The 17,911-nt window shown below is 40.2% G+C and overlaps 1 protein-coding gene across 1 annotated transcript in view; it reads left to right on the top strand.

The window, feature by feature from the left end:
* The window catches only part of SORCS2 (sortilin related VPS10 domain containing receptor 2), a 612,056-nt gene that overhangs the window by 231,852 nt on the left and 362,293 nt on the right, over positions 1-17,911 (top strand). The window contains exon 3 of the mRNA XM_026054819.1: positions 2,934-3,001. Coding sequence (XP_025910604.1) covers positions 2,934-3,001 — 68 coding nt within the window. The remainder of the gene's footprint in view (positions 1-2,933; positions 3,002-17,911) is intronic.

Raw genomic sequence — 17,911 nt, 5'->3', positions numbered from 1 at the left:
TCTCTTCATTTATAGGCACCTGAGCACTTTCGCGAGGGCAGCAGCATGTATGAACCATTGGCTACTATCCGACCTGTAAAACRCTTTTTAATTATGCAGTCCCATTGAAATGAAATGTCTGCTCAGTGAAACAGAGCTATGCTCTTACAAATGTTGCACAGAATACAGAGACCCCAAAACACCTTTAATTTTTTGTAGAATGATTCCTCTTGTTCTTTTGATTGGTTCATTAATTGAGATGAAATACAGTTCTGGTTAGCAGGATCACTATTTAGTCTGAAAAGATGCCTGCAAACCCAATCTGTAAAATAAATATCTGACCTATATATTTCAGATACTGGGTTGAAATACACTGGCATAATTGAAATAGTGGTCAGCCCTGCTGGCAGCCTCATACTTCTTAGATTGCAATAGGAATCTGCTAATACTGTTTAAGAATTCAAAGATGGCTGATTATGGCTTTGTTTTGCCTACTAAGTCATTTTCTGAAATGCAAAATAGGGTGTTTTAATTTTTGAATTAATTTAGCAGTCAGATTGGAGAAGAGAATATTCACATCTGTTTCTCAGWGCTATAACTCAGAGTAAGGGAGCAATCCTGCAGTGTAAATGAGGCATCTTACTACATATGACTGGTACCCAATGCAGTCTGCAATTACCTGACAGCTATTCATCTGAGGTATGCTGAATAACAGGAGCTTTCAGATTTGGTGGCTGCATGCCCTAGATGAACTACTACTAGCAAACAGTACAGTGAGTGCACTCTTTGTTTCTTAAAGTCTTTAACATTTAGGACAGTTGATGAGGAACAGACATAGCTTATTTGGAAAGTGCTTTGTAGATCCTTCAGCAGAGGTTAAGTTCAAAGCTAGTGGGTTGAGAATAACCCAACAGGATCTTCTGTGTGTTCTAATAACCGGTTTAAAATCAAGAATAAAACATCTGGCTTGTCCCATGGCAGAGAGTGGCTCCAATGTACATCACTGAAAACCATCAGAATTAAAAATGTTGTGGTTACAGGATGTATAGGGACGAAGAATGTTGGCTTAATAAATTCAGGATTCATTCTCTGGTACTGCATGAATGTAAGGAAATAGCAAGTAATATAGGAGTATAATCTTATATCTTTTGATATTTTCTTTTTCAGTTTTATGGGCCAAATATAAATCCTTGTGTCTCGTAAGAAAATCTCCTAGGTTAATTTTGTGGCCTAAGAATTTCTGTTGCTTCAGAAATCACTGGCTGAAAATTTTCCCCTAATAATTGGAGCCAATAGAGGCTTGCTCCCAGCAGTGAAGTTTCTTTTTCTCTCTAATTGCAAGTACCAAAAAAAAAATCTAGGAGGACACTGACAATAGACTAAATAGCTGACCTGATGGACTGTGTTTGGGCTGCAGCCAGGAATCTCGTCAGCAGATAAGGGAAACCTTTGGGAAATGATTCTTTCTCTTGGCTTTGTAGTCTTATAGTAACTTATTTAAAAGTAAGAGATTTCATTTTTTTTCTTTCTGTGTTTTAAACCAAGCCTTAATTTTTACAGTGTTTTCTCATCAAACTCCAGCTCAGTGCAATAAGAAAGAGTGGTCTGGTAGGTTATGACTCTTTTGAGAAAAGGAGAGAGTAATACTATTTGTGAATTATGGATTGGTTTTGCTTTTTCTTATATCAGTATAAATCCAGGAATAAGTGTCATGAATTTATTAGGCTTAGATCACTCTGAGTGAGACTGATATCATAGCTCACTTTTGCAAAATGTTGTGTTATATCTAAGACAATGTGTACATAACACACGTGGTCTGGAATTCAGTGCTCACGTAATCTCCAGGGTATGGAGACCCAAACTCTGAACTATTGCTTGAATGTAGCATCAGCATATTAATTATCCGGATAATCAAAGCGAATGCCTACAATTGCTGTTTGCTAAAGATTTCATCTGGTGGTCAGGAGCAGAGGAAGCKCTAGCTAAATAAAAGTGGGCTTCAAACTCTTGGAGACTGATGTTGACCCCTCATTAAAGAAAGCTAACAGCTGTGCAAGGAACCAGAGGGTCTTCCAGTTTTACCTCCCTAGGGTTGCTGTGGTGACTGGGGTATAAGAAGGACTAATAGGGACTGGCAGAAAGCGAAGAAAATCTGTTTCAAGTGATCTAAATATAAAACATAGTAGTAAACTCAGTACACAAGTTGTGGACTAATGCTTTACATTGGTTGATCAGTGAATTTGTCAGATGTTGACCTGATGGCATGTATTTCTTACTGACTCTTCTCTTAAGTTAAAAAGATGTTTGTTGGATTAAATTTGGTTATGTGTATTTGGTTGAGTTTTGGTAACCTAGATGAATAACTTACACAGCACAGAGCTGATTCTTGAGGAAAAAAAAGAAGTGATGTTTCTAGGAATGGAATCTGACAGACATTAAAGTTGCATTTCCCATCTTGTAGAGAAGGCCAAAGCTCCTTTTCTGTCTGAAACTGCTATTTGGGTAATCACATTCACTTGTCATAGTTTAACACTTTGGATTAAAAAAAAAAAAAATGTCAGTAGATGTCAAAGACTCCTAAATTTAAACTGGCTTCTTTCTGCTGAGGAAGTCATTCAAACAACTTGGAGGCTGTCATTTGGTAGCTGGCTTTACGTGACTATTCCAACTCCACCATTCCTGTGAAACAGGCAAGCTTTTACAAAGTCACCAGGTTTACAGAAAACTTTGAGTGCTGTAATCACTCTTCTCAGAAAGAGGAAAAAAAAGAATCAGTCTAAAAGTAAAAAAAAAAAAAGTTTTCTTCTAAGAAGTGAAAATGAAGTGGAATATATTTCTTGAGATGTTCAGGAAAGTCACGTTTGCACTCGCCAGAATAATGCTGCCCATGATCTACTTCTATTTCTTATATCAGTTTATATGTATGAATGTATTTATTGTCATTGTCTTTTTAGGTGATCCTGATCCTTACCAAGTATTATCATACCGACATGGGAAAAGTGCTGGAGAGCTCTTTGTGGAGGTAGGTTCTCTACTTCTTTTTATGTCCCACTTTTTTGTGTCCCTGTTGCCTGAATGGATCTGTTTCTTTTCCCTTTTGAGACTGCTGCTGAGCTGAGCTGATGGCTGATTGATGCTAATGTAGCAAGGTTGGCCAGATTCTCAACAGTTCTTACTCCTTCTTCCTTAAATGAGCTGTAGTTGAATAAGAAAGAACTTGAAAGGAGATGTAATAGTTTATGCTGTAGAGACAAATGGTGAGAGAGCATAAGGTACCTTTCTGATCCCACGTTACAGGATGCTGTTTCCTTTCTTTTACTTAGAAATTTTGCATTGAAAGTTACTTAAAGACTTTGAAATATTAACTGTGTTGGGCTATGTCTTTGGGGAGTTTTTGCTGCTGTTGTATTCTATATTGAGGTTAGTAAATAATCCTGATCTGGAAGGAGTCATGAATTTCTGGATGAAATATAATACCAGTGCAGGTTATATTGTGTCTTATGACAACTGGGAACATGTAGTAATTCAAATCAGATTTTGAAATTGTTTTTCATTTCCTCAGGATTCATGAATAAGGATATCAATATGCTATTGCCTATGTGCATACAAATTGCATGCTCAGATGTCTATCAGCACAAAAACAGAGCTAATGTAAGCCTATGTTACACTGGTTCAATGTCATGGATCAGGATCAATATTTTCTCATCACACTCTTTTTCTACACAAACATACATATTTTAAGCTTGTCAATAGGAGACATTTTGCTATAATTATTATCTGCTGTTGGCCTGTTGAGATGTCATGTTTTTCAAGGTAAATGGTTAACATATACCTAGTTTGCAAAAATGTGTGCACTTGAGTGCAAAAAGAATTATACATGTGAACCTGTCTGAAGTTTTTATTTAAGTGCTTCAGTACTGAATGACAGTTTCTAAATCAGACACCTAAAATCTGGTTGTCTTTTGATGTGTTCATTTTGTTTTGCTAGATAGGCTTTGTGTTCTCTAATTTTTTGTATCTTCCTCCACAAACTTTTGCTAGACCCAGTATGTACACTTTAAAAGTGAAAGTATTTCATGAATATCAATAAATGTACTGTTGCGCTGATGTTTGCTCTGCCAGTTTTACTGGGTTATCTGTAGCAGTAGAAGTATTCTTGAAACATTCTCCCTCGGCATCTAAGTAGTCAGTACAAGAGACTTATCTGATGAGTCTGTGTAAATTTATTATGTAGCCCATAAGCTTCAGGTCTATAAAAAAAAATATGGGTTATGCGATATCTTATGGCCTAGATACTTGTGAGCTCCATAGTTTCCCCAGCAAGCGTAAGGGGATCCAACTTTCACATGTACGAGCAAGAAATTATGCAGAGACAGTCCAAAAAAAGGGCTGGTTGCTTTGGTTGGAGGAGCCTGCGTTGTCTCAGGCTTGCTGGGTTTCGCACAGCGACTGCATATCTTTGCAGTACCTTGTGCTCGGGCTAGTGGTTGCTACAGCCTAGCCAAGTAGAACGCTCCATGCAGCGCAAGGGTATTTTTAAACAAAAAAGAAACATCAAGTCATAAAAAGGGGTTGTGTGGGAGAGAGACCAACATCAAATGCAGAGTGCTTAGTATTGGCCCAGGATTGGCCTTTAGGGCTATGACAGTTCTTTTGTAATTATCCTTTAAACTTACAGGATGGGAAAATAATTGCACATTTGTTTCTGCTTTAATTTTGTCCAACATCTTGTGCAAAGAAGACAACCAAATGGAAATTTGGATACTCTCATAATTGTGTAAGCACACATCGCCTTCCTCTTATATACCCCTGGCCTATACAACATATGCAATGTGTTACAAGTTTTGCTAACCACACTTCAATCTAATCCCTCAAAGAAGTCTTTTAAGCTTATGCAGTTGGACCCTGCTCTTTCAAAATAAACATAAAACAGGCTTCAGATAATGTTGCTTTCTTTTGAGAATGTAAACACTTTAAACAAGGTCATTCAGACTTTGCTGACAGCTGGTGTAAATAAGAACCGGCGTGAACTGCATTTGAATAAAATTGGTGCTAGTATGTGTGCATAGGAGAATAAGGCCCTTTTACTCGCAGGTAATGAATTTTCCAGGTGCTTTGGCTGTTTAGAAAATGGGAATAAAAAGCTTTGAAAAAAAACGAGTGCTTAAGATGAGCACTTGGACCAGGGGTTGTTCTTGCTCCATCCCAAGGTATCTTTTGCTTCCTCAGTCTTCCTCCATTCCTGCCTAAAAGCTGCACATGCAGTTGTCGAATTGGAGGAGGGATCGCTCTGCATGGTGCTTTGAAGGGTTGGTGGCGGGCAAGTAGGAGTGCTGCCCAGGTCTGGGTAAAATCATTGGGTGTAATTTGGTGAAGCTCCATGTTTGTTACGGAACGTGTTGTTTTACTCACACGGGCAGCATGCCCAGAACGTACAATGCATATTTTATTGTTTCTAACTTTTTTTGTTCGTTTCTCTTTTGCACTCCTCTCATTTTCATTAGAACAAATATACAGTAAAACGGACGCAGAAAATGTTATAGGGGAGTTAGTCAGTAGTTGAAAGCCATTAATCTCTGCGAGGTTCCTGTGCCCTAGTGGGAATGGATGCTGTCCTGCTACTTCCTGAAGGAGTCCAGTGTTTTCCTCTTCCTCTCTCTCCTGGTCTCTAAATGAGCGTAAACGTGCTTTATAACCCAGTCTGCYCCCACCAGGTTTATTTTTCAGTGTTGTTGTTCTCCCGCTTTTATCTTGCCAGTCAGGAAGTATTATCACAGCTTGGCATTTATTTATATATTTATTTATTTATAAGCTTTTGTTTCTTGAAAAAACATCTTTCCTTTCTTTCTCTGAAACATGTTTCCTCTTCATCTCTCTCTCTCTCTTTTTCTCCCATCACTCAAATTAATTATTTTTCCCTGCCTCTACTGGCTTAGTATAGCAGGGAATGAGAAGGGAGAGGAGACTCGCTGGTCCGGCAATGGTTGGTTGTGCTCCAGGGCCTTGGAGCTGCAGCCCTGCCTTGGAGAGTAACGGAGTGGAGCGGTGGAGAAAAGCGGCAGTCTGTGGTAAAGCTACGGTGGTGGAGTGGGGGTTCATACAAAGCCAGACTTCTGCAGATGGACCTAGGTGGTGATCTATGCCTTTGCAGAGCTTTCTTCATTTATGTAGGTAATTTAAGCCTGCCCATGTGGGTCAGGGAACAGGGCTGGGAGACCTGAGTTTTAATTACCTTGGAATCTTACCGGTGTCTCATAAACAATAAAATGGTGCGAGATAGGGACCGTGTTAGCAGCCTTTTACTAGTAGCAGTCATTTCTGGTTACACTGAAGAGTTGGAGGCATAAGTGGAAGTGTGTAAGTAGTTATAAAACGCCAGTGAGTGTTTGTATAGTGAGCTCTTTTTGATACTTTGTTAATGTAGTTAACAAGTTAGTTAAGTAGTTGTTAAGGTAGGGGTAAATTGTATGGTTATTTGATTCAAAGTAGGGAAATAAACAGAGGTCACATTGCTTTTGTCTTGAATTTAAATCAAAATAAGTAACTTATTGAGAAGGCATGGAGGAATGTTTTCAGATTTATTGCAGAAGTTTCTAAAATGCAGTATGTCTTGGGGATGCGGGTCAGGCTGGTTGTCATGCTAGGCCTCATTAACTTAATGACAAAAACTTCTATTAGAGGCTAAAACTGCAAAATTGGATACTAAAATTATCTTCACAAATTGTGCATGCAGTGAAATTTTGCATGCTGGTGCTATTCATATCAGAGTCCACACACATCTTTTTGCAGCATAGTTGGGGTGCAGGAGCTGAATCAAAGAGAGCACTTATGAAAACAGATACTGGAGTGCCTGTTTTCATACATTTTATGGACCAGTTTGTGCATAAATATACAGGTGCACATATTTTACAGCCTCAGCTGCCTGCATGCCTACATTGTATGAATGCAGCTTTAGATAAATGTATTTGAACCTTAGAATCAAGTATTCTAGCTCTGAACTGGTAGCTTCTAAGAAATTAATACTAATACTTATTTTCAGACCTGTGTTAATTAATCATAATAATACGTCTTGGAAATAGGTAAATATTATTATCGCCATTTTATAAATGGGGTAATTGAGATGTTAAATGATTGCTGAAGGTTATGCAGTGACTCAGTATTGTATGGCCATGGAAATAGCTTCCAGCCCTGTGCTTGCACTGGCTGAGAGTCCTGTTTCTGACATGAATGCAGCCTTTCCCTTCTTAACTTGATCTAGACAATGAATAATAGATGCTGCTGATGATTGCTAATAAAGTTTTGATTGCATATTATCAAGTTGTAATGATAGGGTAGTGCCAGCGCCACTTGCTGTGTAATTGCCGTTGTTCCCGATGGCAGCCCCGTGTTGTTACAGCTTTGCCACAGCAAAACAAGCTGCATTATTTTATGTTAACTCCTCTCAGCACTGCATGCTGAGCCCTAGGTAGGCCAGTTTCCACAGATGTTGGGATATTTTACCATATCCCGCATGCTCTCAATGAGGAATGGCTGAATGAAGAAACAGACCTCTCGGCCTACTTGAATGTAGTTGAATATGCTAGCTGAATATATTGGGACTCCTTAAGCCAAAGGCAGCCCAGAGAGGCAGGGAAACTGCAGTGCTGGGCTGGGAACCTGTGAGATCCCAGGACAGCACTGGGCAGCTCGAGGTGAGAGCACATGTGTGAGTCTCACTGACAGCGTGCGATGTGGCAGGTCTTGGGAAGTCAGAAAAATCCCTTGCTTTGGAGGCACAGCTGCTTGTGTTTGCCCCCGTCCCCCCCCCGTCCCCCCTCCAAAAGCCACATATTCTGGGCAAGGCCCAGTTGTGCAAGCCTGTTGACCATCAGTAATGATCAATGCACAGTGACTGCGGTGGTGCTTTGGGCATTTACAGAAAAGTGTGTGCCTACACTAAGGTTAAAGTATGTGCAGTGAATGAAATAATGCTCAGGAAAGCAAGATTTCCAGCTGCACCTGCCCTGTGTGGCTCACAGYGAGTGAAAAAAAGTATGGGCATTTGCTTCCAAACTGTTTGGGCTTATGGGTGAAAACCAACTCCTGAAAATTAATTTAAAAAGCAAAACAAAAGGACTAATATAGCCTGGTGCCGCTGCGAAATACTTTCTCCTTGTGAAGTGCTGCCTAATAAGTGAGCAACTGTATTCTGCAGCATCCTGCCCTTCCAGATGGTCTTACATTGTGGTTCTGCTTTGAAAAGTGACTTTGTAGAAATGGCCCCAAGGGATCGAGTTATTGAATCTGTGATTTCCATATCAAGTTTGCTCTTTTTCCAAGTAAAAACAGAAAAGAAGTGGCTTTCTAATTAGTAGCCCAGCAAACTCAGCTTGGGATCTAATGTCTAGCTGTGCTTTCTCTGGCTAATGCATCATTCCCAGTAATACAGATTCTGCAATCAAAATACTGCCCACCTGTGCAATGCCTTTGTCCTCCTATTATAGCCTTGTTTACACCTGTTCCACTGTGAAATGGTTTTGGGCAATAGAGTTGAAAAGACAGTCCTACAATTAGAATGTTATTTTTATTATTGAACAACAGATTTTTATGACCTCTTTGATCGTGTTTCCATATTCACCTAATAGCATTAAAAAGACTGTCATTATCTTTGCTGCAATTTCTGTCTTGCTAATACTCTACAGTGTGTCATTACATATTGAATAGTGCAGGAGAGTTACTGTTTTAAATTTATTTGGGGTGTTTAAAATTGGGTTGTGAAGCGACTATTAGAAACAAATGTACTAGATTTCAGTCTATGGGTAACATTTTATTATGGCTGTCAGGTAAGAAAAGTACATAAAAGACTAAGGAAATGAAGGGAACATATCTTGGCTGCCTCTGAATGTGCAAGATATTAAAGAGATGATTATTGATGCTTTTAGCAGGCAGCTGTATTGATCTGGAGCTCCAAAGGGTGCTCATGGCTCTGTTACAATGTGCTTCTGTGGTGGGTACTCTGCTGGACGTGTGACCCACCATATTCTTTCCCATGGCAAAGACCTAGAAATGCCTACTGTCCGTAGGCCCCTCTGAATGCGGTATCCTTAAAGGGCTGCCCATGAGGGCCTGGACTCTCTACTTAAGGAGATCCTTTCCAATCTTATGTTACCATAATGGTATTTAGTGTATATTTTGATATCAGTATGTACACAGCTCTGAACTGAAATAAAAATATCCCATAAGCAACTTCATCAAAGCTACCAAAGAAATCTGTCCAAAATTCTCTACAAAACAATTATCATTCATAGATGAGAGTGGTGTTTCATAACTGCTCTTCCCAGTCATCGACAACTTGGAGTGGTGATGATGGTGACAGCTATGTCAAATGTTTAGTTGTTTCTACACTGCAGTTTGTGAATACACAAAGAATAAATGACATATGGATTGAGATTCAGTTGGAAAGCTGTGTTTTTTTATTGTTAGGAAAAGGCTCTTGCTTACAGTGTACTTGTGCTTATACTTGTGCTCCTGCTGGTTGCAGCACTGCTGCTGAGCATGTTAAATATATCTTGGCACATGGGGTTGTTCTTCTTTTACAGGTTGATTTTTTTGTTTTTGTTTCCTCCCCTTTGCTTCTGGAGAAAGCGTTGAATCATTGTGAGACTTTATTGTTGAGTCAGTTTATTAAGAAAGAATAGTTGCATGTTTAAACTGCTGTGCGACTCTTGCTCCATTGGTTGAGTCATTTGAACCTAAGTTGTAGAATTTCAGCTTGCTTTAATCGGAACTGCTCTCTTCAAAAATTGTATAGGCGCAGGCTGTGTGGGAACTGGCCCATGGTGCCAGCATGCAGGTGCTTGCTTTAAGTGGATTCCGTGTGGCTGGGACTGATGCAAATAGGCTGTGTGACCTTTCCTCCCCAAAGCCGGCCGGGTCAGCAGTGGCGGTGAGTTCAGAGAAGCCACTTTGCTGGCTTTTCCTCAGCTATGTCTTAGAACGGTATCTTATTGCACAAGCCTCCCTGTAAGAAATTATCATCTTTCTTGCTAGCCTCAGCAGACAAGTTTAAGATGAGTGGAGAAAAAAATGTCCTTCTATGCATTAGGGGTCTATGAAGTTTGTGAATTCTGTGTGTGTGTGTGKGGGGGGGGGTTTTCCCCCCTCCCTACTAGTGTTCTCAGAATAAAACCAGGAAGCTTGCACTGGCACTGCCCACAATCCGCCTCCTGTTTGATCAAACTGACAACTGCCATCTCAGGGCTTTTTCTGTGGGATGATTCCTCTAGACTAAATTCATATCAGAAATAGCTGAGCCATCATTCGTTAGCAAATCAGAAGTACTTTGCTGCACTGCCATCCGTTAACTCCCGCTGTCCGCAGGCCAGCTCAGCAGGGAGGTGCTGGGCCCGTAACCTAGGGGCAGGTGGACTGACACTATATATATTAAGCAATGTTGTTTGGGGGTTTTTTTGCCACTCTACAAAACAGAGTAAAGAAGAAACCATACATGAAAGCAGCTAGTTTCATTGCTTWCACATTTTTATGGTGACAGCTGAGCTATAAAAACCTGAACAGAATACATTTTAAAACACTGATAAAGGGCAGAGTCCTGGTGCAGGCGAGTGTGCAGGCAAGTAGATAGGACATTGCGCTCAGAAACTAGCAATGTTGCTGGCTCCACCTTCAGCTGACTGYGGGACCTTGCTTGCCGAACCTGCTCTTTCCGTGCTGGCGTCCTCCTGGTCTTTGCCTGGCGTGTTTGTTTGCAAGACAAGTCATTTGGAGAGGTGATTGTACAAGAGCAGAGGGACCCCAATCAGCGCTGGGGCTGTACTGCTGCTTTAACACAAATAGTACGAAGGAGTTGTAAAGCTTTGGGACATCTTGTGCGTTGTCTCCTTGGAGGTCTTGGCTTGAGCCTGAGGAAGGAAGGAGTCCATTGGAGGGCACCAACATAGTGAGACCCATCTGAAAACACTTATCTGCAGTCTCACTACAAGGCAGCTAATGACTGCGCAGAGGGCAACGAAGTGCCTTCTCCTGGTTGCTCTTCGAAAATGCTATTTTGCAAACCCCTATTGCTCCTCTTAGCTTTGGGCACCTTGTGTCATTCCTGTGGCATGTGGCAGGCGAGCAGCTCTGCTCACTTCTAAGGGATGTGCAGTCCGCTCTGCTGCATCCCTTGCTAACTGATGGCAAATTAATTTGGTTGTTGGAGCTGAATGAATGAACAGCTGCATAGGTAATTATGCAGAATGGTATGGAAAAATGTACTGCTAATGTTTTATTCTCTCATTATCCCTGCAGTATGGAATATATTTTTCAACATGAAAATAACTAAAGTGATATTTCCCACATAACTTATTCATTAGAGACTTTGTAACATCAGACAGCTTTTTCTGCTTTAATTTTGGTAGGGATTGGAAAAATTAAAGCTCCATACAGGCCAGTTTTTAACAAGTAAGTATAATCCTATGTGCTGAAGAGTTTGCAGGGGGGTGTACAGTGATTAAACACATCTTACAACAAGATTTAAATGTCTTGATTCTTTCTGATGTTCCTTGATATGGAAGTTTAGTCAAGACATAGTTTTTTTTCTTTCCTTTCCCTGCCCCCTCTCATTGAAAAGATGACTGACTGGTCAACTGGCACTCTGTTCCAAATACTTTTTTCTGTTTTTGTTTTTGTTCATATGTATTTCTTTGTCCCTTCCATTTTTCTTCTGCTCCCCCTCTTTCCACTTCGGCATCATTTCCTTCTATCCCATGTTGAGCAGGAGTACTAACTGATTTTGCTTCTGCAAATAGCAATTCTTGAGCTAAATTTCGCAAAGACATTGCAGCCTGTCACCAGTCCTTCCTTCTACTGGCCTTTTCTTGTGAGTTATTGTCCTGCCTCTTCCATGGGGCTTTCTAGCTCTTCCAGTCCTGATTTTTTCAGTCAAGACTGGAGAAGCTGCTTGTGGGTGAGGTGTTAAGTGCTTACAAAAACTTGTTGTATTTTTGCCTAACATGTCAGCTCCAGCTGTGTCAGACTGTCTCGTGGAGATGTTCCAGGGCCGGTGTCCCTCTGACGATAGTGCTCTTCCCCAGCGGTTGCCTTGGCAGACTGTAGGTTATTCTGCTACCTGTGAGCAGGTTTGATCCCAATTTTGTGCCCTAGGATCTGAATTTGTGATTGCAGTCTGAGGGAAAAAAAAACTCTTACTATTTGTTGAAAAGCGTGCTTGCATTGGTTTGTTTTTTCAAATCTGGCATGTGCTTTCTCTGCCAAATGGATATTGTTTTCCTTGAAGAGGGTGCATGCAGTTCAAATTACACCCCTTGATAAAAAGACATTGCCTCACCAGTGAAATACAGCTACCTCTGGGCAAAAGCCAGGGGAACAAGTAGAGCAGACATGCAATAAAATGTGCTTTCTGAATATCAAAAGGGCTAACAGTTCAGTCAGCCTCTCTCAAAAGAGTCTACATAGTTGAACCTTTTGATAGCAAGTCTTTCAAGCTCTCCCTTCTGCCAGGAAGTATGGTCGTGCTTTCTCTAGCATTCAGGTAGTATCCTGTAACACCAATCCATGGGATCGCTATGCTGAACACGTCAACCTAAAATGTTAACACATGAGAGAGAAAATGGTTTTAAATTCTACTGTCTTCCCAGAATTTTGGAGACTTATCACTGTTTTATTTTAATTCTTACCATATGCTGTCCATGCATTAATTTCGTAATGTCTCTTTGGGATACAGGGTATATAGGAAAATGTGATTAAAAAATAAAATTGTGCCTTAGTGAAGTAAGCTGTGTAGAGTCTGAGATTTCTCTACCTTACCTCTACCCTTAGGCAGTGTCTGTGCTAAATACTGGTCTCAGATAGCAGTATTTTTTAATTTGCTTTCTCTTCAGTCTGCCTTATAAAAAACAGAATAACAGTAATATTTTATTTTCTATCCACATTTAAAAATAATACAAAGCAAAATATACAGTTGGTGAGGGTTTTTTTTGTGATGATTTCAGGTGTATAATACTTAAACTCTTGGTGCCATTTTGGTGCAATTTGCAGCTCAGCTCAGATCACAGCTCACTGCGTGCTCTGCTTGCTGCTAATGGGAAGCACACACTGGCAAAATATATGTCTGCACCATGAGAGGGCAGCGCTTCCTGGCAAAGTGCAGAAACCTCGAGTGAAAAATCTCGTGCCTTGGCTTTCCATAGGGCCTCAGGTGAATTTATGAATCTGCCTGTCTTCCAGAGTGGAAAGCATCCAAGAAGCACATTTAAATAAAAGAAAAGAATGAAAGAAAGTTAATCGGTTAAAGATCAAAAAAAATGTTACAAGTATGTTGTATAAAGCGCGCTTCCTTTGTTCCTATCCCAGTGTTACCTTAATAGGTCACAATTAGAGAAGACCTTGACTGCTTGCTTCAATGTACTTCTGGTACTCGATCTCTTACTGCACACTGATACATGAAACACCGAGCTGGTTTTCCAAAAACTTCACAGTGATTGTCAGACTTAGCATCTCAGAAGGCACGTTAACATTTGTAAAGTACTTTAATAAGTATGTATGAGTAAATATTTTTTCCTCCTGATTTCCATGTTATCTGAAAGTCTTTGCCTTGATACTTCAGATGCTTAAGTTTTTGTTTTTGACATTCCATCTTGGGAATGAATACAAACTGATATTATTATAATAATCTTTATTTTTTCTTTTTTCTGTAGCATGTTTGGAAGGGCTGTGAATAGGACACATATGCATAGATTCAGAGAATAATTTAGGTTGCAGGAGAGCTCTGAAGGTCATCTAGCCCAACCTGCTGCTCAAGGAGGGCTCCAGCTTCAGAAGCCCATCAGGTTGCTCAGGGCCTTGCCCCGAGAAGTTCCGAAAATATCTGAGGCTGGAGATCCCGCAGCTTTGCTTGGAGACCTGTGCCCATGCTTTTGCACTGCAGGGTTATGTCAACTGGGATACTCCATCCTGCACCATGTACCCATTGTCTGTTGTCTTTTCACTGTGTGCGCTGAGATGAACCTGGTTCTGTCTGATTTATAAACCCCTTTAGGAACTGGAGGACTGAAATTAGATCCCCCAGTATCCTCCCTTCCCCAGACTAACCAAAGCCAGCTCCCTCAGCCCTTCCTTGTATAGCTCACACTCCGGTTCCCTTGCCAGGCTAGTGACCCTCCACTGGACTCACTCCTGGTTGCTGATCTCTCTCTTCTACTACATAACACAAAACGGGGCACACTTAGTCTATCTCATCTGTAGAAGTGGGATAATCTGCCCTGTGGAGGTCTCTCCCTCTCCCCCCCCCCCCTTAAAATAGGCTGTGCCTGGATGTAGGTACCTAACTAATCTGAATATGCAAATAAATGTGAAAAATCCCTTAATGTCCATATTACTGACAAGGGGAATTTAGTTCTTTCAAAATTACTTTGGCAGCTAAGACACTTCATTACCTCTGGAAGAAGAAAACATTGGTCTTCTTTGCATTGAACCTCTAAGCATAAGAGCAATGGGGACGCCAGCATTAATTTTTTGTCCTCACTTCTGTTATGCAGTATAAATTCTTGATGGCTTTTTATTTAGTTGCTTGTACATTATTTATGACATCTCTTGGCTGCAACTGCTATAATCCACTAAGCAAAGCAAAGCCTATTGTTTCTACTCACAGAACTGTAGTTTGTTATGGAGCAACTCCCAGGTTATTAGACAATATGTGTTGTAATTGGTTGTAACATGGGCTCTTCTAAGTAAAGCATTAGTCAGACTGAATGACAGGTTTAAGTAATATATATATTTTTTCTTCTGAAGACTTGTCTACCACAGATAGACATTATTGAGTCCACAAGGTTAGGAGGATTAATTTTGCCAAGAAAAAAAGGAAAACTGTATGCTTTTCACAGTCCTTCATTCAGAAGAGAGTTTTGTTAACTCAGAATATTGAAGTATGAAAAGCAGAGTTTTTAGGAGAAGATTTTGTATAGTAATCCCAGGATATGGGTAAGGCTAAAGTCTAATTCAGGGAATGGATTTCATATAGCAGTTTTCATTGCTATTGGATTTACAGAGTTCTGGACAATTTGGGATCATCTTTAACTTGACCTGTACTTTTATACGTGTATATTCTTGATTGACAAGGTTTCAAGGGCCAAACTTAGACACCTGAAATTGCTGGAGTAAAAATTGCTGTTTGCTTTAATAAATACCCAATTATGCAATAAGAAGAGGTGCGGCATTAATTTGGGGGATTTCTTACCTCTTGGTATCTTCCAATCAAGGCTGGTTTTTTTTGTGGAATATGTGACAGATACAAGTTAACTGGGAACAATGCAAAGGAAATGGGATGAAATGCAACATTGCACTGAAGGTCGGAGTATGCAGTAGCTGCCCCAAAATCTATGGATTTACTGCAGGAGTGCTCTCCTCCCTGGGACACTCTAGGACTGGAGAAGGGAAACAGAAGATTGCATTTGTTCCATCAAAGATTGTTCCCTGAAACATGTTGCCTTGCCTTAGTGTTTTAATAAAAGAAAAAGAATGAAGGATCAAACCTTCTATCTCTTATGGCTCTGTTCTGTTTTAAATCTGTATATCCTGTTTGACTGGCTAATTTGGAGGGGTGATTATGAGGAGACTCCAGTCTACTGTCTTTTGCAGGTGGAAAAGCAAAGTGAATTACTGTGTATTACACATTTACAAAGTAGGTGTTTGGATGGTACTAAAGCAGATCATAGACCAGACAGGAGTTCTTCTAATTTTTGTTTTGCTCTATGAATTGCTTCATGTTCAATATTTAAATTTCTTTTGCACCCTCTCTGTAAAATTCACATGAAAAGTTCCAGCTGTTCTTGCCGTCTTATTCGTAGTGAGGAAGATTTCCCAGTCAGCAAATCATTAAATGTTTTCACTACAACAGTTGCTCCAAAGGAAGCAACTGCATGTTGTCACCCTTGGGGATGTGCTAACCTGCTTGGCCCTTTGACATCTTTCCTTAAAAAAAACAGAATTTGAAGGCACAAATCAACGTCTTATTGGGGAAGGGGGCAATAGATTGGCATTATTGGTGTAGATAGACTTCATGTTTGGAAGCAATGGAGCTCTAATGATTCATACAGGTTACAATTCAGGTCTTACCACTTAAAAATAGACTTCAACTGAGGTTTTTACCAGTTGTGGATTTTTTAGGACAAACATTTGTAGAATACAGTGCTATTTGTTATGAAAGTAGTAATTATCTGTTCCCACTCTTTTTTCACTCTGCTTGGTAGCCTTTAATTTTTAGCAAACACTCCTTTGATTACTGGAGTAGCTGTTCCACAGATGAAGTCCTGCAGCAGAAAAGGGGTTAAGCTTTTGCTCAACTCAGGCATTTTCTCATTTTGACAATTTGCGCAGCATTTTCTGTGTGCATGACAAAGCACCTTCATCTAGGCAGAAACTGGGTGATCTTACTTCAGGTAGGAGGGTGGGAGGAAAGGGATGTTGACTGTGTACAGGTTAAATTATTTTGAGTACAAAACTTGTAGGCTTGAAAGGCCTTGGGCCTTCTTCCATGCATCTGAGGATGATTGTCTTAATTTAGACAATAAAGTAGAGGGAATTGATATATTAAGGTAAGGCGCCGCATACATTTGTTCTCAGCTTTCTGACCTATTCTTTGCTCTTTCACAAGCTAGGATCGTTGTTTAGCCTCATTCCTTATCAGTCAGTACTTTTGTCACTTAGTGTAGTGGGCAGAAGATTTCAGCCAGGCACACTGGAGGGCAAAGTGACTTTGGAGTAGATTCCTGGCTGCTGATTTCCTTTTGCATTTGATGGCAAATGGCAATAATCCCAGAGTTAAACTGAGTCCTTCTCCCTGACCAGACTTGACTCAATCCTGCCCAGGCCAGCTGAATGACAGTGAGACTCTCGGTTGCCTAAAGGCAATAGTTATATCTGCCACAGTTTGCCCACAACACCCAGCTTAGTTCCAAACTGAGAACAAGCAAATGGATCAGTCCCGCCTCTGCTTAAGTATATAAATATTAAAATGTAAGCTTAAGAGATCTGATTACCTCCAGCTATTTGGTGACACTGCTCAGAATTTGGTCCATTCTAGAGTACACATTTGACATAGCATCGGGCTCTCTCCTATTTTATTTTAAAATCGGCACATGACTCACTGAAACTAAGGAACTGTTGAAATAAGACCATGCTGGTAAGGCCTCATGTAAGGCTCACTGAAACCTATATCAGTACTCTGTTTGATGTATATGTGCCTTGAATCGGTCACTCTGTTTGTGTCACTATTTGTTCACATGCTAAACATATTAACCCTGTATTTCGACAAATGACAAGTACTTATGGATAACCAGTCTAATTTTCAGAGGATAGATGTTCGGTACTTTGCAGTTATCCAATACCCTTTAAAATTCTTGAAGTTGAATTGCTCAGAATAAAGGTTTTTCAAAATTATCATCATCTTTGAAATTGTAGATCTGAATAGGTATTACATATAGCCCTAAAGAAAAACTAACTTTGACAAGCTTGGGAACTACTGGAGCAAAAGACCTATTTTGTGAATGTCCTACTGCAAACCTTGAATACTACTACAGAATCGAATGCCAGAGCCTAACCGGAATGCCCTTTCATAATGCATAGCCTCTTGCAAGGAGAGAAGGTCCTTGGTTAAGATACCATAGTGAATTATCCTGCCTGTGTGATATTCTTGTGTGAGCTCAGGGGAGTCGTATGAATTCTTGGGACCTAATTCACTGCCTCTAATATGGGATAGTGTCAGTCAAATGCCTCTCAGTAAGCATAAATCCAGTAACATTTGTTTGACTTACTGCAGGGACATGTCCATGAAAAAATATACTTGATAAACAAACAGAACTGATTGTTCACCAGGTTGTGTAGTTTCGATATTGAGCACCCTTGGCTTCTGGTAAAGATGACATCTATTCTGTTTATG

This window comes from Apteryx rowi, unplaced genomic scaffold, assembly GCF_003343035.1.
Source record: "Apteryx rowi isolate R43461 unplaced genomic scaffold, aptRow1 scaffold_97, whole genome shotgun sequence".
NCBI lineage: Eukaryota > Metazoa > Chordata > Aves > Apterygiformes > Apterygidae > Apteryx > Apteryx rowi.
The sequence above is the reverse complement of the archived record's forward strand: the minus strand, read 5'-3'. Positions and strand labels throughout refer to the sequence as shown.